Source organism: Sebastes fasciatus, chromosome 11 (genome assembly GCF_043250625.1).
Source record: "Sebastes fasciatus isolate fSebFas1 chromosome 11, fSebFas1.pri, whole genome shotgun sequence".
NCBI lineage: Eukaryota > Metazoa > Chordata > Actinopteri > Perciformes > Sebastidae > Sebastes > Sebastes fasciatus.
The window spans coordinates 12639802-12664295 of NC_133805.1; the positions used below are offsets into that span (position 1 = coordinate 12639802).

The 24494-nt window shown below is 39.8% G+C and overlaps 3 protein-coding genes across 4 annotated transcripts; 1 reads left to right on the plus strand and 2 right to left on the minus strand.

Moving 5' to 3' along the window:
- Positions 1–142: 142 nt before the first annotated feature.
- On the minus strand, positions 143–5819 carry LOC141776899 (putative flap endonuclease 1 homolog). The gene is made up of 11 exons (XM_074650743.1): positions 5591–5819; positions 3985–4051; positions 3486–3588; positions 3227–3281; positions 3045–3106; positions 2792–2928; positions 2215–2275; positions 1959–2090; positions 1722–1867; positions 1481–1625; positions 143–1238 (listed from the first exon to the last, which is right to left on the minus strand). The coding sequence occupies exons 1-11, from the start codon at positions 5670–5672 to the stop codon at positions 1182–1184; spliced, it is 1047 nt and encodes a 348-aa protein (XP_074506844.1). The 5' UTR covers positions 5673–5819; the 3' UTR covers positions 143–1181.
- A 134-nt stretch (positions 5820–5953) lies between these two features.
- mffb (mitochondrial fission factor b) lies at positions 5954–13017 on the minus strand. The gene is made up of 7 exons (XM_074650744.1): positions 12878–13017; positions 11402–11623; positions 11076–11254; positions 9735–9826; positions 9418–9588; positions 8851–8926; positions 5954–8129 (listed from the first exon to the last, which is right to left on the minus strand). The coding sequence occupies exons 2-7, from the start codon at positions 11616–11618 to the stop codon at positions 7998–8000; spliced, it is 867 nt and encodes a 288-aa protein (XP_074506845.1). The 5' UTR covers positions 11619–11623; positions 12878–13017; the 3' UTR covers positions 5954–7997.
- A 2466-nt stretch (positions 13018–15483) lies between these two features.
- stk25b (serine/threonine kinase 25b) lies at positions 15484–23684 on the plus strand. 2 transcript variants are annotated; one of them, XM_074650739.1, is made up of 11 exons: positions 15484–15935; positions 18129–18359; positions 18475–18531; positions 18645–18753; positions 19473–19630; positions 19942–20127; positions 20482–20627; positions 21596–21701; positions 21796–21867; positions 23124–23260; positions 23435–23684. In XM_074650739.1, the coding sequence occupies exons 1-11, from the start codon at positions 15906–15908 to the stop codon at positions 23547–23549; spliced, it is 1347 nt and encodes a 448-aa protein (XP_074506840.1). In that variant the 5' UTR covers positions 15484–15905; the 3' UTR covers positions 23550–23684. The 2 variants fall into 2 exon arrangements, with proteins under 2 accessions (XP_074506840.1, XP_074506841.1); XM_074650740.1 differs by having other exon boundaries at positions 15525–15935; positions 23345–23684.
- The last annotated feature ends 810 nt before the right edge of the window (positions 23685–24494 follow it).

A 24494-nucleotide genomic window follows, 5' to 3' on the forward strand; every position in this document is an offset into this window, starting at 1 on the left:
TCAGAGACCACCGAGTTGGCTGAGACTGAGGTCAACACTATTTTCATTTAATAGAAACACTCTTATTCTGAAATATTTCAGTAAATAAAATATTAATAACTACTCACCCAAATTTCCCATAAGAACATCACAAATAAACAAATAAACTTCAACATTATTTTAATAAAAAAAAAAAAGGGCAACAGACCAATATAAAACATACAGTTATACTGTATTTACAAGTATTTCCAAAAATAATACAAACTTTTCTTCATATGGATTTAAACATCTCACAGTTACGATGGAGTATTAGGGCCACATTGAGGGCAAAAAAATAAATCTGCGATTTCAGTCATAATATTATAAAGTAGTAATTTTAGAAATTGCGTCTTTTGTGGAGGAGTAAATTACTTTTTTTTCTCGTAAAGTTATGACTTTATTCTCGAAATCTCCGATTTTTTCCCCCTCAATGTGGCCCTAATACTCCGTCCTACACAATCTCTTTTTGACTTGATAGTTTTAAAATTCAAGTCTTTGGTCTCTGCCTTGGCACCCTTTACACAGCAGGTGCTCATTGAATATCTAGTGATGAGACATCCCCTTTCTCCAGCTTTGGCTTGGGGGAAGGCCTCCCCGACACTGATCACACTGTTCTCTTTCATAGCTGTCTCCCGCCTGCTCTGCTTTTCTTGGTAGCTTTGCAGGAAACTGCTGAAGAACTGCTCAGTGAACTGCATTGTTGCGGACACTGCTGTTTAAAACAAGATCAGATTATTGTATTGTCATTAGGGGTAGTGACTTGATGTCAGTGTCTTGCAAGATGCCTGTTTTGGCTTCTTCTAAATTCAGCGGTGGTTAGAAGGCACTTGGAAAAGTGCAGTCTTCTCCCAATGCAGAACCATGATTCAACATGTAAAGCTGCTGCCTCTGAAACTGTTGAAATTGTCAATTATTAGTGTTACGGAAGATTAAATCACTGACATGGATATTGAAGATGCTAGACTTTCTCATCAGCAAAGGAATGAAGCATGATTGCTTGTTAAAAAAAACATCTCATGGCAGAAATTCAAGATCGGGATCACAGATTGGTCTGTTGATTGTTTGAGATATCTGGACGGGCAGATGGCGTTGAAAGCGTTGAAAACATCTTCCAACTTGGATGGTGGAACGGTGGAGGCAGCAAGCGGAACATGGTGGCGGCCTTATTTTGACTTTGGTTTCTTTCTGTTGCTGCTTAAAGTGTCTGCAACTTCCACAGGCTGGAGGAAGAAAGAGAACTGTTCAGACTAATCAACAGGCCACAACACTTTCATTTAACTGACTGTTTGACTGGAGCAGAAATCATGATTGATGCAAACATTTCAAAGGTAGTTTTAAATAGTTTTAGGTTAATTCATCCTTGTAGCTTTCCTCCAATTAATCAAGTTCTGAATCAATTTAATACAATCAATTTAATGCCCTAAATTTAAAAAATTGTAGAAGATTGTTATGTTATGTTCACCTTCTCCCTCTTTCTGGTAACTCTAAAGAAGTCCTCCATGCGAGTCTGCCTGCTGTGTCCCGCTGCTATCTCCTTTTCCCGCTCCTCCCGCTTACTTTCCCGCGTCAGACGAAACTTCTCCATCCGACGTCGGACCCTGTCCTCCCTAAAAACATGTCAACACGTATACAGTCATAACTGTCTTTAAAAGAGACAGAGAAGCGTGTGAAATGAAACCTGGGCTTAAGCGAAAAGTACATACTTAACGTATTTGACGTGACAGAGGAGCCTAACCACGGCTTCTTCATCCGGCTCATCCCAGGTGAGTTCAGGAGCTACTGTCTGTGGCGGTTCCAAGAATATCTTCCGTGCTTCTTTGTACTTCCAGAAATTTGGTACAGGATGGGTCTGAAGGGCAGCAGATACTAAAGTGTCTAATCAGATCTTACACTTTCTTGTAAAGCAACATACAGAATGAAAAACAAAGATCATCTAATACCTGTCTGTTGATGTGCAAAACTACATTCTCAATAGTGCGGTGCTTCTGGATCAGTGTCAGAGCTCTCTTAGGACCCAAACCGGCTATCTTCTCACAGTAGTCACATCCCAGAAGAATACACAGGTCAACAAACTGGTGGAAGAAAAATTGCAAAAGAAGGAGAGTTTGAGGACTTATTTGTAGTATTTCTGTTTAGTGCTATTGCAAATGATGATATACTATACTTTCAAAGACATCGTTAAAGTTTCAGTCTCACCTCCTCGTGACTAATTTGGAGTTTCTCTAACAGCTTGGTTAAAGAATATTCAACGACTTCACTGCAAAGAATAGGAAGAGCATAGATCAATATTAGATCAGTTTAGAAATCTCACAGTCCCTCCTTCAGTTAAAGCGATAGATTCTTTTTTTTTATTTTTATAAAGTGACATAAGAAAATCACTTGTAGTGGCATTGATACATGAACATTATTTGAAGCTGACAGGATGATGTTTGACTACACGATTCCAAGGCCTCAGGTGATGTCAATGCATCAATATCACCACAGATGAACAACTTAAAACCACCTTACGTCAAAAGCTGTTCTCTAAAGTCTTAGACTCTGAAGAGTACTTAAATACACCGGCCCCAGACAACTTCAGAAGAAGAGAGTAACTTTACCAAAAATACATTTTGGCATACACACCATGTAGGGCAAAGGAATTTAACAATGTAAATATCTGTGGAATACTTTGGAAAATTGCCAGCATGAATGTGAATTATACTAAGAAATTGATTAAAACATAAGAAAACTCCAGTACAACCTTTAAGCAACACATGAATAGCAGAGTTCCTACCTGTCCTTCTTGGCGTTAAGCTGGCGAATGAGAATATTGGCTCCAAACGGCAGTGTGTCCATGTCCTCTGAAGCCACAGCGTCCACAGTCCCCTCTCTCGCCAGCTTGGCGCACAGCGCCTCAGCATCCCCTGGAGCCTGAAACACAAGACAGAGAGAAAGAGAGGGAGATAAACATGAAAATGCATAAAGAGAATGAAGGAAGGAAAGAGACAGCGAGAGAAATATGAAGAAATATGTCTAGCAGGTCGTACCTGGATGACAGGTACACCCAGGAGCTTCAGGAGCAGGAGACAATCTTTGGTCTGGGACGATGCTGCATGGAGCACAAAAGAGTCGAGGTTCACTCAAGAAGACTTGACATTCAACTAATATTCCCAGTGTGTAATTCTATAACTACTAACTTCAAAACCTATGTCAATCTGTGCAGATGTACCTGTGCCTGTGCGGTTGAAGGACCTCCAACCAGCCGCCTCAGCTCGCTTCTCAAGCTGCAGAAAAAAAACAGGAACTTTGATCAGCATCTGTATCACACTACAGGTGTTAGCTGTCTCTATCATATCACACTGGCCCAACGTGCACATGAGGTAAGCGTTCAGATTAGCCTTTCTCTCTGACCTGTGGCTGTCTTACACACACCAGGAGGATGTGTTTACTATCAAGTTGAGTAAGAAGAGACAAAAGGTGTCACTTACAACAGGTGTCTTTTCCTCGGGAGGCTTCCCATCAAACACAAAGACCGGCTTTATGTCGTGTTCCAGGAAGGTGAGCGTGCGAAAGAAGAGACCTGTCAGCGGGCTATGGAGAGGAAATCAATTATATTTATGGCTGTAGTTTGTGGTGGTGCTGCGAAGGATTGCATTATTTTATACGGTGTTTCTAATAGTTTTGCTCATATGCAAATAAGATGCCAAAGACATTATTGTTTAATATAATGCAGTCATATGCAACACCACCACAAAATGCACAAAAATACTAAAAAAACAGAGTATTTTAAGCAAAGTTATTGCAGTGCTATCATATTAGACTGCCTCGCATCTTACAGGAGTTCTAATGATCTGGACACCCAGTGAGCTGGGATGGAAATGGGGAATCAATATATATATAATTCACCAGTGAGAGAAAAGAGAAAAAAATCTACTGTTGCTCAATGTCAGCAAGACAGAATGGGTCATCTTTCATTAAGGAGCTCACCTTAGAGAAGGCGTAGCTGCACGGAACTGGTTCACAACAATAGAGGTATCCAGTGCGATTACTTTTCCTGTGGGGTGTAACACAGCACCAGCATAATCAGCAACATATAATAAACAATATCCATGTAGTCATAATTGGCTTGTCTATCATATCCACTTTTACCCAGAGGTCAAATTTTACTGATTATATTAATTGTGTTCAACTACAGCACTTAAAATGGTTATAAGAAGTTACTTCTAACACATTTATTCCACCATATTACAGAGGAAAATATTATTATTTATTCAGTCCATTACATAACTATACAAACAATGTTGCTGTACTTTATTTATATGGCTGCAATTTATGGCAGTCAGTGGAATAATTAGAAAATTATCTTTATAATATCTTTCGAACAGCAGTATTGCTGGCAGTAATGCAGATTTGAATGTATAATAAAGCTATATTATGAGTTTTATCTTAATCCTCAGTGACTGTTTCATCAGAGCTTGAATGGTCATACATGTGTCTTTTCATATGACTCCTTTATAAGGTACAAAAACAGCAGTATTCAGTTAGTTAGACCAGTTAACATACACCTGCATTTGATTAAATTATATTTACAGGTTATTAAAAGGTCCCATATCGTACTAATTTTCACGTTCATACTTGTATTTTGTAGTTTCTACTAGAACATGTTAACATGCTGTAATCTTAAAAAAAAAACTTTATTTCCCTCATACTGTCTGCCTGAATATACATGTATTTACTCTCTGTCTGAAACGCTCCGTTTTAGTGCATTTCAACGGAATTGCAACAGAATTGTGTTGCTAGGCAACAGTTTGGGTCCATGTTTACTTCCTGTCAGCTGATGTCATTAACAAACACTGCAAGAGGAAATAAACTGGGACACATTTAGAATGTTTATGTTTAAAACCGTGTAATGGTCTAAATATTGTATATTTGTGACATCACAAATGGACAGAAATCCTGACGGCTTGTCTCAAGCGCACAATTTCTGAATACGGGCTGTGTGTATTTCTCGGTATATTGAGCGCTTTGACAGTTTAACAGTGTTTATATAGAACTTAAACCTGCTTTATAATATAAAAGACATGAAAAAAAATCTCACTTTTTACAATATGGGACCTTTAACACTGAGAAATTCATCAGGGCTTGTTTTTGATTAGTTTTAAGACTTTAGCAGTGGTGGAAGAAGTACACAGATCCATTACTTGAGTAAAAGTAGTCATGTCTCAGGATACAAGTTACAAGTTTGTCTGGAAAGTTAATAGCAAAAGTAAAAGTGATCATAATGCAGAATGACTTTTCTCACTGTGTTTTAAATGTATAGATATTATTGCTGATGCATTCATATGTAAACAGCATTGCTATTGTAACTGATCTGTTCAATGAGGTAACGTTAGTGGTACTTTTTAAAGAGGTGTTGTTGTGTAATGTGAGTAATAGTGTAACTTTAACATCAAAGTCAAGCTAACTAGTAGTCAGATGACTGTATGCTAACGTTAGCTGTTATTAGCAATCGCTTGTTTTGTTTGGTATGACAAAGATTAACCGTGCTAGCAACACAAAGAGATGGATGCCAGATCAGAGCTGGGTATATTACCAGTGTAGTCGCTGATATCTTTATGAGAAATAGCATCAGGAGCACCTAGCCGGATCATATCAGCCAGTTTGATGATCCCCATTGTTGTTGTTGTTGTTGTTAGCAACAGTGCTTCTGTTGTTATGAAGACTTCCGGGTAGAAGATGAGGAAATAATACCGTTCAGGTTGGGTTTAATCCAAATTAATTGTCGTTTGTGGAGGATCTTTGATAGTACGAATGGACTTCCTTAAAGGAAACCTCTCTACTCTACAACGATGCTGAGTTAAATCCCCTTTAACATCTTCCTGATGTTGCACATCTGCTAGAGGAGCAGTAGGGGTCAGCATTGCACAGACAAACAGAAGCTCTACTGCAGAGGAAATAATTAACATCCATCATTTATTACAGCAAACATTTTAACAAACAATGAATTTATTCATATATTACAAAGAAAGTAAAATACTTAACTTAAAACTCCAGCTTATAGGTACAGTGTTTAACAAAGAAAAAAAATGGTTACCGCAACGTTCTGTTCATGTGATAAATAAACCTCCATGATGAAGTACATTTCATTTTGAAATATAATGACAGCTATAGCTTATAGCCATCTATTACACATGATCATACAGACAGTAGCTCTAAGATTTATATCACACTGTATGATGAATAAAACCACACGCTTTTAGTCTGTAACTTATAGTGCAAAAAGAGTGGTCAAATTCTCTGGAAAAACAAGCTCAAACTGTGGAAACAGCATGGGAAAACATTATCACTGCACAGATAAATACCCTTACCTTTAGTATTTTTGTTGACACTTCATCAAACTCATAACATAATCCCCAGGCATGTGACTGCAAAAAAAAACAATAAGGACAAACTACAACATTTACAACAATAGGCTATTCAAGTACTGTGTACAAATGTTTTGGGCGATGCAGAACTCAAAGAACATTCAGGGTAAATGTTATGGCATCTCTAGATTTAGTCATCTTACTTTGACACTTTAAGAATGGTAGTTTTGACAAAACCTGATGGACCTCAATTTCCAAAAGACAACACAGGTCAGGTCTGAGGTTTGGTCCTGTAACTAGCTCTAGGCTTGTTTCCCAAAACATTTGTAGCTTAAGTAAATCCTTGTTTCCCCTCTAATCGTTCTTCTCCTGAAGCTAAAAAGTCTCATTTACAAATTTAGTTTATTCTCACAAGCATCACTGTAACATCTGTTGTTGCTGTGCAAAGGCTTTATCAAGCTTTAAAGAGGACCTATTATGCTTTTGTGCATTTTCCCTTTCCTTTAGTGTGTTATTTAGTTTTTCTCTGCATGTTAAACATCTGCAAAGTTACAAAGTCCACACCAAAGGGAGTTACTCTCCACCGAAGAAACACTGCTCCGGAACTGCTTGAAACGCCTTGCTTGAAGTCCCGCCTTTTCTTTCGTAACGTGGTGATGTCACCAAGTAACACATGCACAATACCTGCCTAGCGGCTAGTTTGGTACGTCCTCAAACAAAACTAGTTAGAGCGGAACTGGAGCGGAGTAAAGTGTTTTTTTTAACATTAAAGGATGAAAACATGTTCTAGTAGAAACCCAAAATTCAGGTATGCACCTGAAAATAAGCATAACAGGTCCTCTATAAAAAGGTACATTCAGTAATATTTGCACAAAGTAACCATAATATATCAGTGAGGTTTTGCAATTCTTGCTGATTAATACCAGGCACTCCTTTGCTACTTTAAACCGGCCCACATATTCTAGATTATCTGTATCAGTACAGTATTTGAGAGGTGGAGAAAACTTCAGACTTCAACACTGATTCAGAGTTCACATTATATTTGTCAGACAGCAACCTATGCTGTAGCTAGACTTAGCCAAATAAGGTAACTAGTGTTTGTTGCTGCTGCAACATAGAAAACCTCAGCTCACCAACATCGAAGTAGGTGCTAACATTTTGCAAACATCCAGCTGTAGTGTCATTGTGCTTTGTCTTGGTAGTTGTTGTTGCCAGTTTATAGAGGAATTAAATACGCAGATGAATCATTGAATGTGAGATATGCTAACTTTAGCTTAACCTCTAGTTCTAGTGGTGGTGTACCCAGCCAAAGCCAGTTTGTAGTCAGATATGCAGGTGTGAATACCAGCCAATGTGAAATTTAGTAACGTTGGGTATATAAACTAAACATAGGTATATCATCGGTCTTTAAAAATTTGGTTATGTTTTACTGCCTCAGGTCTTATCTTGACAGCGCAGTTCGAAATTTGTAAGTGAAATCCCGATATAGAGTTTGCTATAGAAACACAGAGCATTGTGGTGCAGGACATTTGCCTTTAGATGTAGTAAAGACTCATACTGTATTTTAATGGTTGCACCTTTAAGAAGGAATTGCTTTGGCTTCCAGTGTTTTGGGAGACTCAGTCTTGTCCAATCTTAGCGACGGAACCAGATCCAGGTGTTAATAAGCCAGAACGCCACCGTAGCAGAATACTGGATCACCTCTCGCTTGGAGCGTTCTTTGTTTTCTTCCTCCAGCAGCTGCAGACGCCGGTTCAACTTCACAATCTGAAATGACCATAAAAACATTTTTTTCACCACTTTAAAAAAAAGGTGAGAACACTACATGTGCTGGGCCAGGGTAAGTTTTACCAAAGTATATACTGTACATAGGATTACCACTATATGGTTTCAATTTAAGTTTAAAGTTTGCAAGACGGTGTCAAAAGCAGAGCTTAAGTGACCAAATCAAAAACAACAACAGACATGAAGAACCTGGTGGAGTCCTTCTTTTTGATTGTTTTTGTGTGTGTTGAAATGACAACATAAAGAACAAACTTACATAAAAACACACAAGAAAACCTTTTGAGTACTTTCTCACTGGCTCATGACTGCAAGATGATGTTTAGTACTTGTATTTGTATTGCATTTGTTTTTGTTTGTTTACCTCAGAGTACCTAGTATCTTATCACTGGCTGTGTGCTGCTCTGCCAGCATCCTTTGTAAGCAGCCTGATACGGGATACATAAGCTAGTTGTGTCAGCATGCTTTCACTGTACCATATCAATTGTAAATTGAAAACCTAAAAACAGGAGAAGCTAGAGACCATCTTGCGATGGGATCACATGAGCCAAATCGGACCAGGGGTGTAAAGTGTGGGGGCCAATGACCCCTACCCCACTACTACTGATTACCCAAAGCCCAGGTATCGCTATCGGGACTGAAAAAGTCGGATCGTGCATCCTTACTCATCACTGACACAGTCATTTAGGTGTGTGAGACATATTACCTGTCGTCGTAGTGAGGAGGCGTCCACTAAGCCAGACTCGTCAGGGTTTATATCCAGGGCCAGATCCAGGTGTGTCCTGTGGAGATCAATTTATCTCAATTTAGAATAATGACAGCAGTGACAAACTCAAAATGAGTCTAGCTCAGAGACTGTCCTATCTATCTTGAAGGTTGTTGGACAAGAGCATTATGCTGATGACAAAGACATGTGTCCCATCAAAATGTTACTTTGTTTAGTGAGAAATGCCAACACATCTCAAATTAGATCAAAACAAACATCATCCCAGCAAAATGTTCATGTGCATCACATTACTACATTATGCAATTACATTGAATTTTGCCGTCTTGCTTCAGAAACTCCTATACTCCATACCTTCCTCGTCCATTACAGCTCTTCACTTGAGGAGCTTTCTTATAGGTTATGATGCTGTGACACAAGTGTATTTCTTTTCTATATAATGTCCTGATTTCGTGAATTTTCTTAGATATTCACCAGCTGTTTTCTCTGAGACACTTTGTGAATAGTGTGATTTCTGAGAAATACAGGGACAAAGAAAAGTGAAATCACCTGCGGTGGGTGTCGTTCATCACTTCGAGGACCTGCTGGTACGCCCGGCGTGTTGTTGACTGGATATAAGACAGGAACCCCACAGCTGTAAACAGGTTGATGTTGGCATCCTCAGGGGAACAGAGGGGGGGACACAACCGGACTGGGGGGGCAGAAGGGGAAGGAGTTACACTGGCGGAGAGGTAAGTGGAGAGAAACAGTAAAGAAATAAGATTTTTTTTAAACAAACCAAGAGTGAAATAAGAATAACAGATGAAATTCAGAATGAAAAGGCAGCAGTGTCGTAACAAATATCTCAGCTATCGGTGTGTGCTTACCTTAAATCACCTCTGAAAATCTGACCGCTGTGACGGACAGGCATGTTCTCACTCGCACTGCGTTCCCTCCGAGACCGAGCATGAAATTGGGCCTATGAATGATACAAGGATTTGAAATTGTGTAAGGCTCACATGAAAAGTTAAAACCTCATTTTTAAATAGTTTTGCTCCCTTTCAAAGCAGGCTAGTTTACATTGACAACACATGATTTCAGTGATGAAAATTTCCACTTTGAATTTCATATTGTTTTTTGTTTTTCACCGGATAACCGTCAAATCATCAGCTTCCTTCTCTACTTTAACAGCTCTCCACCTAATCTGATTATATACCCAAAAATGTTACTGCATCTATAACATTTTCATCAACAAAGTTAGCAATGTAATGAGTGACATTGCAAAAGTATTATTATAGATGTACTGAATGCACAGAAGAGTGTAATAAGGCACCACTATTGGGATCAGGAACAACTTCTGTAAATTCAATTAATTGTACTTAGGGCTGCACAGTTATAGCCAAAATGATATTCATGATTATTTTGATCAATATTGAGATCATGATTATTTATCATGATTATTACCCAAAATTAAACCAACAGAGCACTGCTCTTACGTCCACATTGTGCTACGCTTCTGCTAATCAACAAATCTTTGCATCGAAATAAGATTTAAAATACGGTTCTTCTTCACTTATCCATCCATCATCTGTAACCGCTTATCATGTTCAGGGTCGCGGAGTGGGGCTGGAGCCAGGCACAGCTGGCCTTGGGCAAAGGCGGGGTACGTCCCGGACAGGTCGCCAGACACAGAGACAGACAACCATTCACGCTCACATTCACACCGTCGGGCAATTTAGAGTCAACAATTAACCTAACCTGTGGGAGGAAGTCGGGGAACCCGGAGAAAACCCACGCTGACACGGGGAGAACATGCAAAATCCACACAGAAGGGCCCCAAGCTAGGTTTGAGCCTGCGACCCTCTTGCTGTGTGGTGACAGTGCTAACCACTGCACCATTGTGCCGCTCTCTTCTTCACCTGTATTCAGTAAAGTTTTCCACAGGCTGCCGCTGCAGTGTGCATGCAGAGCTGCTCCCCCAAAGTGAAGCCAAAACATCTTGATCGCCCCATGGTGGCTGGGTTTTCGTTTAGGAAGCGCTTGATTGGATATGCAGCAGTTTTCAATGAGCGGCGCACGTATTTTTAACATTAGCATCGCAGTCGATCATCTTCATTTAACTGTGGGAAGCCAAAATAATGATCCTGATTAATATTTGATCGATTGTGCAGCCCTAATTGTAATGAGAAACAAAAATGACAGAATGAAAACCTTGATTTGACCCTTACCACCTGGCTGAGGTTGCTCTGTGAAGTGGCAGTCTGTTCAGTTTCCATGGAGTCCAGTGGCTGATCTGTTAGAGTGAGAATACGCGGAGGGGCCTTCATGTCCAGGAGGTCCATGGGAGGGACGGACTGAATCAGGTCCAAGTCTCGCGGACGAGAAAATTGAGAATCCCCATCATCACCTGTGGAGAGGGACAGTTAAATAAAAATGGTTGGTGGTATAAGGGCACAGGGGTCATGAAAAATGTAAACAGAGTGCTGACCTTAGTGCACCTGTATTTCAGCTCACCATGCACAGCTTTGTGTGTGTGGAAGTGTACTGTCTTTACCTGATATGATGATCCTCTCTGGCACCTGCATCATAGTTGTGTGAATGAGCAGGGGGGGCTGCTGAAGTGACAGAGACCCCATCTGGTTCCCTGAGGCCACCTTGAGGGTCTCTGGGATTCGCATGCGCTGGCTGATGCCCTCTGTGTACTCCAACTCATAGTGGATGCGGTTCATCTCAGCCGCCTCTGCAGAGGGGGAGGTGAATGGCCCACTCATCCAGCCTGTAGACACATCAAATGGAAAAACACTTAAGATAAACATAAAAAGGTAAGACTGGAGTGCAAGTAAGACTGTAAACATTTAAGCTACAGAGACAGGAGTGTCAGATGTTCAGTAATCACATCCAAGCTCTTATGTGAGAGCCCTGGGTGTTTGCCATCTCCTCTAATATGCATGCCAGTAGTCTGCTTGCAATGCCATCCTGATTCCTTATAACAGGTGAAAGGCAGTATCATTATACCTAATTTAAAAATGACAAATAGGGTGATTTTAGTCCTTGATATAGAAGCTAATGGCAAAGCCCCAAAACATGCTCTCTATCCCATGTAGAAGGGCTTGACCCAGAGAGGAACCACATAAGCCTGACAGCAGGGTGAAGGGTACAAAACTAATATATATATTAGAAATAACATTTCTACACCTGCTCAGAAGTCTCATCATTCAGGCTCTTCCAGCTGCTGGAGGAACTGTGGCTCCCAGGTATCTAACCACTATCACTGTCCAAAAGTAAATTCTTTTTGGCCTAAGATTTACACAGAATTAGTTACTATATTTGGTACAAACATAGTTTTTAAGTTGGACGAACTCCTGTTTGGTCTTCTACTTTCAACAACTACAAATATTAAAACAAAATACTTATTTGGAATATTGAGTGTAGCTGCTAGAAAAGCTATTACTAAGAAATGACTTAAACCAGATTACCCCATCATTGGAGAACTGGTATGATGTAAATCATGAAATATTTGTAATGGAAAGAATTACTTTCTCAATGAGGCTTCAAGAAACTAAATTTGAGGACATTTGGAAAGAGTGGGAAAAGTATATTTCCCCCAAAACGCCCTTCTTTTGTTTAATTTTTATTTTTTTCTAATTTTTATTTATTATTATGATTTATTTTATCTTATTTCACATGAAAAGCACTCCCATGTTCTGTCTGTGTGTTCTATAATTTAATTGTAAACAGTGGAAATGTTGGTTGACTTCATATTTGTATCTAATTAAGTATGTTTATGTAAATGTCTGAGTAAAAACAAATAATGGAAAGACAAAATGAATAATAATAACATGTCACGTTGTGCTGTATGAGATTAATTAACATGAGGTGTAGCTGTTGTTGACACATGGCTTCAATGTCACTGAATGAAAATCCACAAGAGGCCATGTCTAGCATGTAGCAGCTACTGTTATCTACATCACAACACGTTAGTTGAGCAGCCACATACATTCACCAGCCTTTAGCTTCAATGACTACTCACCGTTATGGTTTTATCACCGGGGTTTAAAATGTCATGTGTCAAGATGCGGTTAGCTCTGTAATATTAACGGCAGCAACCGGAACGCACGACGAGTGAAACCGAGAGACTCACCGCTTCAAGCTAGTATGAGAGTGTGTGTGTGTTTACAGTAATATACCCCGTGTGCCCGCCAGGGCGGGGTTTAAGAGCTACATTGTCAGTCCAAACCCACCCAACTGAGCCTCAGCAGCAGGTGGCACCTAGGTCAGAAAACGAGCGCACACAATTCACACTCAATGTTTATGTAATTGGCCCAATTAATACAGATTAATACAAAGCTATTATTTAGACTTGTTGGTCATTAACACATTTCAGTTCAGTTCAGTTCAGTTCAGACAACTTTATTTATCCCCAAGGGGGCAATTCATTTGTAGCATTCCCAGTCCATACATCCATACATCCAACAGACAACCAATAATTAGTTAAGTCAAAGGAAGCATATTAAAGGCATGGGGCAGATGGAGGGACAAGTTACAATAAGAACCATATAAATACATAGGATTATGGCAATAAAAGCCCAAAAATAAGAAATAATATATAAAAACAACATCTTAAAATTCCTCTAAATAACAGTCATTTAAAATGGGTATGGTCTGTGTTCAGCAGCTTAACAACAGAAGGGATAAAGGACTTGGAGTAAAATTATAAAATTATAAATTATAATATATATTGTAACGTCAGTCTGAAGGATGGGTCACTATAAGGAAATGGTAACAAACTTGGGCTTGCTCCATTATTAAGTTTGATTCAAGGTTATATCTCACTTTGGAAGGTTATTTTCCTCATTGCTGAAATCATTATTTGTAATTAATCAAGTAAAAATGTCAAACATTTAGTGTTTACAGACACTCAACTGTGAAAATGTGAAAGAAAATCCTTTTTTTTTCTCTCTCTCTTTTTCATATAATTATATTGAATAGCTTACACTATTATGACTTTTGGTCAGTCAAAATAAGTAATAAACATTTTATGTTAAGATCCTTTTGATGGAGATACAGTACATGTGGCTGTAAATAATTACAATTCTTTTTATTCATCAATTAAAGCTGCAGTAGGCAGAATATTTTTGGCCTCATTGGGCAAATATTCCATACTGACCTTTCGGCATATTGTAATTGTAATTGTTCTGAGAGAATACTAGACATTTTGTACCTCCTCATTGCTATGTTTTCAGGCTTCTAGCCCGTGATGGGAGACTTTGGCCAATCACACGTCATTTCAGAGAGAGAGAGTTCCTATTGGCTGTTCAGTCAACGGAGGCAGCTGTCAATCACTCGCACAAATCCGATCAAACGGTCAAACTAGGCAGCGCTGATCAAATATGAATCAATATTCTGTTACTGTAATGCCTGTTTCTCGGCTCAAATGTTTTCAGAAACATCTTGTAGTGTACTGTTTAGCTGTAAAATGAGAAAGTTTGCTCCGGCTGGTGGGTGGTGCTTGGTATTTCCTCAACTGATCTCAACATGGCTGCTAAGTCAAAAACGTTCTAAATTTTGGTGAGGAAAAACTGTCATGGCCATTTTCAAAGGGGTCCCTTGACCTCTGACCTAAAGATATGTGAATGAAAATGGGTTGTATGGGTACCCATGAGCAAGGCCTATGGAAAGAAGGCTGGGTCACAGGCGGACATCGGTCTTGAGGTATGGGGTATAACACTTGCGCAGTGTAACTGAAGCTGCGGTCGTGCGTTGCAATTGGCTCAATTTCAGCGAGTGCAGGCCAGATTTTATTGCGCATGTGTTGTACCCCTGAAAGATATGACGCGTTGATGACGCGTGACCCAGCCTCCTTTCCATAGGCCTTGCCCACGAGTCACCCCTTTACAGTCATGCCCACTTTATAATGATCACGTGCTGTTTGGGGCAAGTCATAGTCAAGTCAGCACACTGACACACTGACAGCTGTTGTTGCCTGTTGGGCTTGAGTTTGCCATGTTATGATTTGAGCATATTTTTTTATGCTAAATGCAGTACCTGTGAGGATTTCTGGACAATATTTTTCATTGTTTTCTGTTGTTAATTGATTTCCAATAATAAATATATTACCTACATTTGCATAAAGCAAGCATATTTGCCCACTCCCATGTTGATATGAGTATTGCTGACTGCACATATGTACATATTACATTTATTTATTTATTTATTGCACATTCTACATTTATTTATTGACGGACTGTACATACTATGTTCACCCATTCACTCTTTATCTTTTATATCTCTATTATTGTCTTTATCATTTTTGTATACCTTTACCTCTCCTGTGATTCACTCTGTTTGCTGATGTTGCTGCTTTGACACCTGAATTTCCCTCCAGGGGATCAATAAAGGTTCATCTTATCTTATCTTATCTTATCTTATTAAATACTTGACAAATCTCACTTTAAGGTATATTTTGAACAGATAAGAAATATGTGATTAATTTGCAATTTATTTAATTGACTGGATTTTGTGCATGTGCAAATAAATAAATAAATAAATAAATATATACAATGGAAGAGGTTTTCAGGTATCTGAGCCTAACAGAGCTTTAGAACTACAACTCCCACAATTCCCCCTTCCTCAAACACCCCACTGCGCATGCGCCCCTCCGGCTGGGCCATTATTTTGTCCTCCTCAAAGCTTCAAATGAACAACAGGCTAAGCGTTCCTTTGAAATGAATTAAATATTAATAGACGGAAAGGAGCAGTTCGTCTTCTTGTGTTCATCACCGCCGACATAGATGAAGTGTGTCGCTCAGTAGCTGGTTGTCTCGTTGTCCGGGGCTCTTCAAGTCCTCCGTTTGAGACTCGGGAGGCCGAAAACAGAGCGCGGAGTGACAGCCCCGTTACAGCCAGCAGACTGGGTGTTTATCTGGCTGGCTAGCCTCCTAGCTAGCTTTCCTAGACAGCTAGAAGAGGTGGAGGGAGAAAACCCCTGAAAGGACCATTTGATAACCTGGGAAAGAGAGAGCTGTGGCTGTCCCTGTCCGGTCCAGCCTGCTGAGGGGATGGCACACCTTCGAGACATGCAGAACCAGGTACACATCATCTCTACACCCAACTGTCACCTCCCTTCTTCTTCTTCTTCTTGTCCAAGACAAGGAGAACCCCCATGACTGTCAGGCTTTCCATGAATACATGGGTGGTGGGGTCTAAGCCAACAATATATATATATATACACACAAATATGTATTCTTAATATCCTTGACATAGTCAGCATGATACCTACCTATTCATGTTATTACTTGGACTCTCGATCTGTGTGCCAGTATGTAATTCAGGATGAAAGTACAGTTGTTTTCTTATAATAGCAGACAATGAGTGATGATATTGAGGAGAGGAGGAACTTAAAATGTAGTCATTACATTTCAAATGTTTTAAAGGTCCCATATTGTAAAAAAAAAAAGGTGAGATTTTCATGTCTTTTATATTATAAAGCAGGTGTCAATGCTTTATAAATACTGTTAAAGTGACTATTTGTAACTTTCAGAAATGCTTGTTAACAGCTACACCTGTGGCTGTTAAGTCAACGAAAGTCAGCGTCAGGCTCGCGCTTGTGCTCGCTCTAAATAGACATGAACGATTATCGCTCAACACAGTGAAACACGTCAGCTAAAACCACAATATCACTCTATAGTTCACCTGCTTGGCAGTAATGTTAGCTGACCAGACGAAGGTCTGCAACGACAAACTTTCTCGTTGCAGGGCCCCGTCACTTCACAAGACACGGGAAACCTCTGTTGGTCTGGAGGAGCCGCAGCATTTATTTTACTGCATAAACGTCCACTGTACTTTCACTAGATATTCTCAGAGCTACTAACTCTTCTGCGGTGTGTAGTGAGTGCGCGTTCACGTGTAGATGTGGAGCGAGACAGCGAGAACGTGCGCGGTGTGTGTGACTGAAGGCAAGCAGGCAGAGGAGCAGACTCCGACCACACGCGAGCGCGCATAGGCGAGCGTGCATGGGATCCCGACCTGGTAGATTTATACGTGTGAAAAGTTACAAACAGTCCCTTTAAACTATCAAAACGCTCAATATATACGGAGAAATACACACAGCCTGTATTCAGAAATTGTGCGTTTGAAACAAGCCGTTAGGATTTCTGTCCATTTGTGATGTCACAAATATACAATATTTAGACCATTACACGTTTTTTAAAGGTAAACATTCTAAATGTGTCCCAGTTTATTTCCTGTTGCAGTGTATGTGAATAACATCAGCTGACAGGAAGTAAACATGGACCCAAACTTTTGCCTAGCCTACTGTATACACACAAATATATGAATAAGTTGTCACATACTGTAGATATTGAAAGGTCCCATATCGTGCTCATTTTCAGGTTCATACTTTTATTTTTATGTTTCTATTTGAACATGTTAACATGCTGTAATGTTAAAAAAAAACGTTATTTTCCTCATACTGTCTGCCTGAATATACATGTATTTACCCTCTGTCTAAAACGCTCCGTTTTAGTGCATTTCAACGGAATTGCGTTGCTAAGCAACAGTTTAGGTCCATGTTTACTTCCTGTCAGCTGATGTTATTTACATACACTAAAACAGGAAATAAACTGGGACACATTTAGAATGTTTATGTTTAAAAGCGTGTAACGGTCTAAGTATTGTATATTTGTGACATCACAAATGGACAGAAATCCTAACGGCTTGTTTCAAACGCGCAATTTCTGAATAAGAGCTGTGTGTATTTCTCCGTATATTGAGCGTTTTGATAGTTTAACAGTATTTATAAAGCACTTAACCCTGCTTTATAATATAAAAGACATGAAAATCGCACTTTTTACAATATGGGACCTTTTAAATAATTTGAAATGTAATGACTAAATTTTAAGTTCCTCCTCTCCTCCAAATCATCAATATCATCACTAATTTTCTGCTAAAAACAACTGAACTTTCATCTTGAATTACATAATGGCACACAGATCTAGAGTCCAAGTAATAACATGAATAGTTATGAATATTATTGACACAGATAAGAAAGGTTAATGATCATCTTTCTATCTCAGCAGTGCACAAATAACATTATTATATAGGCCAACAGATAGGTGTAACTCCTCCTGTCCCGTCTGATTAACCTTTTATACAAGAGCGTTATGTGTTATTTGCTCTTGTGGTGTTCAAGTGCTCGGCAAGACACACACACACTCCTATACACACATATGTCTCTACAGTCATCATGACACACAATGCTTTCTTTGCCGTCCCTGGACCAGAATACCCGGTTGGACCCCGAGGAGTACTTCACCAAGCAGGAGCGGATTGGGAAGGGATCCTTCGGAGAGGTCTACAAAGGCATCAACAACCGCACGAAGGAGGTGGTGGCGATAAAAATTATAGACCTAGAGGAGGCGGAGGACGAGATCGAAGACATTCAACAGGAGATCACAGTGCTGAGCCAGTGTGATAGCCCTTTTGTTACCAAGTATTATGGATCATACCTGAAGGTGAGATGATGACGCGAATAACGAGGCGATACATATATACACAGATTATTTCCAGTTGTCAGCGTGAAGATGCTTAGAGACACGCAGTATTTTTTAAATATTTTTTTCCTCTCAGTCGACCAAGCTGTGGATTATCATGGAGTATTTAGGTGGAGGATCTGCTCTGGATCTGGTAAGGAGACATATTTTTATACAGCTTACAAAGTGCAAAACTTGACTTGTTCTTGTCTCTCTCTCTCTCTTCCAACTTCCACATTTTTCTGATGTATTTGTTCCTCCTCCTAGCTCCGTCCAGGGCCTCTTGAAGAGACTTACATTGCTACTATACTGAGGGAAATACTGAAGGGGCTGGAGTATCTGCACTCTGAAAGGAAGATCCACAGAGACATCAAAGGTAATAAAAGTCCCTCGTTTTCCATTTAGCATCTTCATATTATTCCACTGTGTTATCCTGGCACAAAACATCATAATTCAGAGCTAATTTTGCAGCTTTTAACTGTCTTGATGTGACGAGGGAGCTGCCAGGTAACAACACGTATATCCAGTCTCAACCAGATGCTGCACTGAATAAGTCCACACACTGAAATATGCTACCAAGCTGCATTATTGTATTAACACCATCTGTGAGCTTGAAATCTCACAACATACTGTAGGTGTTAAATTTATATCTGCGTGTGTGTGTGTGGAGCTAAATGTCTCATCTCTGCAGCTGATGTTGTGCTCTTACATTTTGGGAATTATTAGAGTAAATAAATGACACCAAGATAATGGTCTGTTTCCATTATGTTATTTATGTCCTGATGACGGAAGCTGCTTGTGTTCGCCACAATGAAACTGGGGAAGAGGCTGCAAAATGTTGTTTGTCCATCCATCTGTACTGCACAATATCCCAAAAGCTTAGATTTTGATAAAACGTCTTCAGGGAATAATTCTTGTTCTGGCATTTCAAAAACTACGCTCGATCGGCCTAAAAAAGGTGCTACAACACTTCTTCTTTACTCATGATTATCTCAAAATGAGACCATCATTCGTGCTGGATAAACTTGTTTTCAGCATTACTTGTTCTTGGGGTTTTTTTTTAACCGTCTTTCTCCTTCTGTCTCTTTCTCCCAGCTGCCAATGTGCTCTTGTCGGAGCAGGGCGAGGTGAAGCTGGCAGATTTCGGGGTGGCCGGACAGCTGACAGACACCCAGATTAAGAGGAACACGTTCGTCGGCACGCCTTTCTGGATGGCTCCGGAGGTCATCAAACAGTCCGCCTACGACTTCAAGGTGAGGCCAGAGTCTGTGGACCGGACAGGAGAGACACCCTGTGTTACTGCTTCTTTGAGTGAACGCTGTCTTTAGGTTTGTTTGCTTGTTTGTTTTTTTTTCCCTCTCTCACTTTTGGGTGAAAAGATGTTTCACGTTGGTTAGAACTTTGAGCCCATAAAGAGATTTGTTATTGGTGGAGGCACAGATAGGTAGACACTACATGACATTTTCAGCATGGGAAGAATTATCATTTTAGTTAAGGAATTATATTTTTCCAGTGTCTGTATGTGAAGTTACCATATTTACACATTTCACTCCCCCCCCCTCAGGCTGATATTTGGTCCCTGGGAATCACTGCCATTGAGTTGGCTAAAGGGGAACCTCCCAACTCTGACCTCCACCCCATGAGGGTCCTTTTCCTCATCCCGAAGAACACTCCACCCACACTTGAGGGACCTTACAGCAAGCCCTTCAAAGAGTTTGTGGAGGCCTGTCTAAATAAAGACCCTCGTTTTGTAAGTAACACACCTGCATTCTAGCAGAACTGAAATGGGATCCGACATGCTTGTTTGTGGATAAATAAGGGATAATCTGGGAAATAATTCCAGATTGGCAGATCATTTATCCTAACAAATATGTTTTTGATTGGATTAGCAAGCCTTGTCCTTAATAGGAATTCATTTGTGCTGTGCTTTCTCAAATATTCAATCCAAATCACATTCTTGTTATGCACCAAAGATATGTTAAATCTAAGTAATGTGACGGTGGACTTGTTACTAAATCTTCTTCTAGTATGTTATAGCTAGACAACTGATCCCAACTGTGTGAGCTTCAAAGTCACTGAATGTTTTTTTACTATGTCTGCACAGAGGCCAACAGCCAAAGAGCTCCTAAAGCACAAGTTCATCACGCGCTACACCAAGAAGACGGCCTATCTGACGGAGCTGATCGACCGCTACCGCCGCTGGAAGTCGGAGGGGCACGGGGAGGAATCCAGCTCCGACGACTCAGATATGTGAGTCACAACAACACACAGTCATACACTTGAGGATTTGCATTTTCCAAAGGGTCTATGAATCACAGCCACATTGTTAAATTACTGACGTATTAGAGAAGTTCAGGATGATTTAATGATGATTTACTAGAATAAGCAGTATCAGTAATGAACCTTTATGTGTTGCGTATTTTAATATTTCTCTCAACTGTACTTGCTTGTGACAAGTACCAGGACTGAGCGTATGGGCATGCCTCCACCTCTTACACACACGTATATCGTTTTTTGAATTGTACTGCAGTAGGGATGACGTACTTTTGTAGAACAACCAGGAAGTTAGCATCGCCCTGTGTTCCCGAGACAAAAAGCCAATGAGATTTTTCCATTGTGTTCAGGATTATTGCAAGAAATAAGCTCTGTGACAAACAAACATTTATGATACTTACACGTTTTATTCAGCAAGATAATCTCCACAAATGAACACCACTTTTCTGATTTTTGAATGCTATCGCCGGAAGTAAAAAGCTAACGTTAGGCTATGAACAAACTAATCCCACGGTATCATGAGAGCGAGTTTACACAACGAGGCCGTAAAGGCGGACGAGTCGGCGCAATGACGTCTTGTAGTCCTTTTTTAAGACATATAAAAGCTTCAACGTTCACGAGTGGAGTATTTACCGACATATTTTATGTCGTAGAACACAATGTTAAAATCTCTTAAGCTTGTGTTAAGTACTGACCTTATTTCAGACATCTAACTTAAAACCCATTAAAAAAAAAAACATTGACTTCCAGACGAGGGAACCGGAAGTGCTAAAAATAATAACTCATTCCCGGGTTTTAGGACTCATTCCTGTATCACTCTATGGAAACATTTTCTCTGAATGTTCTAAAATCAGGTTAAAATGAATTCATTCAATGAAAGTTGGGTCACATTGGTGTTTTAAATACCTCTTTCCTTCATTCTTCTCTTTCCATCCGTCCTTCAGGGATGCTGATGGCGATGTGGATACGTGTCCCATGTGGACCTTCCCCACAGTCAGACCCAACTCTATGAACAAGTTACAGAAAGGCTACACGCACACAGATTCAGACGTAAGACACACACAAACACACACACACAAACACACACACAGAGAGTACAATCTTTGTTTTGTTTTTTCCTAACACTTTTTTTCCTTCTTTCCAGTCAGGAGATTTGGTGAAAAGGCAACCCAAGTCACAATGCTTGTCTGCTTTGGTAACACCCATCTTCAGAGAGGTAGGCCCAACTGTAGGCCACTTTGAGCACAGCACAACAAGAGCAGGCCTTAATCTAAAGTAGTTAATCCTGTCTAAAAAAAAAGTGGCTTTTTTGAAACACATCTTAATTTGGAACAGAAACTTGCTGACTGTTGTTGGACAAAGTTAAACAAGTTGGCATTTTAAATACCAGTGTAAGTTCTCCTTAGTGATGGTATGTGTACATAGCGCTGGCCTGAGGTTGCTCATAATAACTGCACTGGATCACCAAAAGCCCTTTTAGAAAATAGGCAGAAGATTTCTTCCTGGTTTATTAATTGCATAGATAACGGTACAAGTCTGGGCTGCAGAAGTGATATTATCTGCACTAGTGTTGTCAAAAATATACGGCTGCAACTAACAAATATTTTTTTCATGGGCGATTAATATGTTGATTATTTTCTCAATTAATCAATTAGTTGTTTCGTCTATAAAATGTCAGAAAATGTCGATTAGTGTTTCCCAAAGCCCAAGATGACGTCCTCAAATGTTCTGTTTTGTCCACAACTCAAAGATATTCAGTTTATTGTCATAGAGGAAACAGAAAATATTCACATTTAACAAGCTAGATTCAGAGAATTTTACTTTTTTATATATATAAAAAAAAAATACTCAAACAGATTAATCGATTATAAAAATAGTTGGCGATAAATTTAATAATTGACAATTGATTGATTGATCGTTAAAGCCCTACAAAAATATCGAAGTATCGATACAGAATATTTTAAACGGTACGATACTCATTTTGCGAAGTATCGATATACACGGGTACCAGCTGCACGTTCTGCTCTCTCTTCTCTCCGACAACGAGTTGACACGCACATACTGCAATGAGAGGTCAATGATTTATTGTTCAATAAAAATCTAATATTTTATGCTCTTAATGTTGTAAATTTTTCCCTGTGGTATCGGAAATCAATATTTTTCCAGGTATTGTATCAAAGTTAGAATTTCCAGTATTGTGACAACACTAATCTGCACTGATTTCATCTCCTGTCAGTCTCGTCACTAATTTAGCCTTTATTTAGTCCCAGAGTAACTGTAATCTTTCCCCAGGAAATACCATACTATACAGGAAGTATTATACATGTACTTTATATTCTGAAGTTGTTTTAAAGTAGTTATAAACTGTAAACAGTACAGTTGAGATTAAGCTTTGAAGAGTCATTTTGTTTGTGTGAACCCTCCCATCGCAAAACATAAAATTCTTTCTGTTTGATTTTTCTCTACCTCCAGTTGAAGGAGAAGCGGCGGGCGAGTGGCGGGGGCGTAGGAGCCATCGAGGAGCTGGAAAACGCCTTCAACCTGGCCGAGGAGTCCTGTCCGGGCATCTCCGACCGCCTCGTCACACACATGATGGAAAGAGTGTGCAGGTGATATACCAAACCAGTATAACCACAGGGTGCGGCGGAAAACATTCATTTATTTAAATAAATCCATTTCATGTTCTTTTCCAGGTTTTCTTTAAACGGTAACACCACCCCGTCTTCGCGGTGAAACCCCAGCTGGATGTAACTTAACCCCCTGCTCCCTTTTCTGTCTCCCAGACCCACCCAACGCCTCAGACAAGGACCACAGAAGACCACCCTCTTCCAACCCCACCCCTCTCCTCGTATCTTTGCACCCTTCCCAGTCCTGTCCCCCAAGAGATCTTTTAATTAGTTATAATTAAATATTTTTACAGTTTTTCTTTAAGAGCGGAGAGTATTTAAAACAAAAAAGCCATGACATTTAGAGCGTTGTGTATACCTGTTAGATTGAGAAGAAAAAAACTATAATAAAGTCTATGGAAAAAGACACGTTGTTTGGCGTTACTCTGCTTGGTGCTCACATACAGACATTACATCTGTTCAGCCTCATACACTAAACATATAGATTGAATACGCATCAACACTTCCTCCCACTGTACAGAAGTGAAGTCAATATATCCCGGATACGTGAGCTGCCATCTTGAGATTTTGACGTCATCTGGAGCCAGAGTCTGCGCGGTAGTAATCGGGTGGTGGAGCCGCCGCAGCATCAAGGTCCCGCCCACCCCCCTTGCACGAACCAATCGCAAGCCGAGCACGGCTACAGCTTGTCAGCGAGAGAGAATCACAGCTGCCAATCATGACGTCGCACCCCCTTTTTATAGCATCAAATAACTAATTAAAAAGCAAACTTGTCAGAAAAACAAACACTTGAACATACATCAGCATGATAAGAACTACCTGAAATGACAGAAACTATCTTTGAGAAAAAATTATTCAACGTGTATTTCAACTTTTTAGTTTGGTCCATATCCCATTCATACATGTTAGAGCTCAGTCACATACTGTAAAATGTGCTGGTCAGTAGGGGAGTATTCTTCAATATACCTATAGAAATAATTAATGTTAATATTTATGCAAGTTGAATGTGTGTTTATTTCCTTTGTTGATTGTTAAACTATCACATATATACACACTCTACTTTCTAAATGAACCTCTCCATACACTGTACTGTAATTACCCTGTTAGTCAGGGTCATGGTGGTTTTGTCTGCCAGAGTAGATTAATCTCACTGAAATGAAACACACAACGGGAGCAGAGCACATCAGCTGATGTGAATGTGGACGAGCGTCAGGCT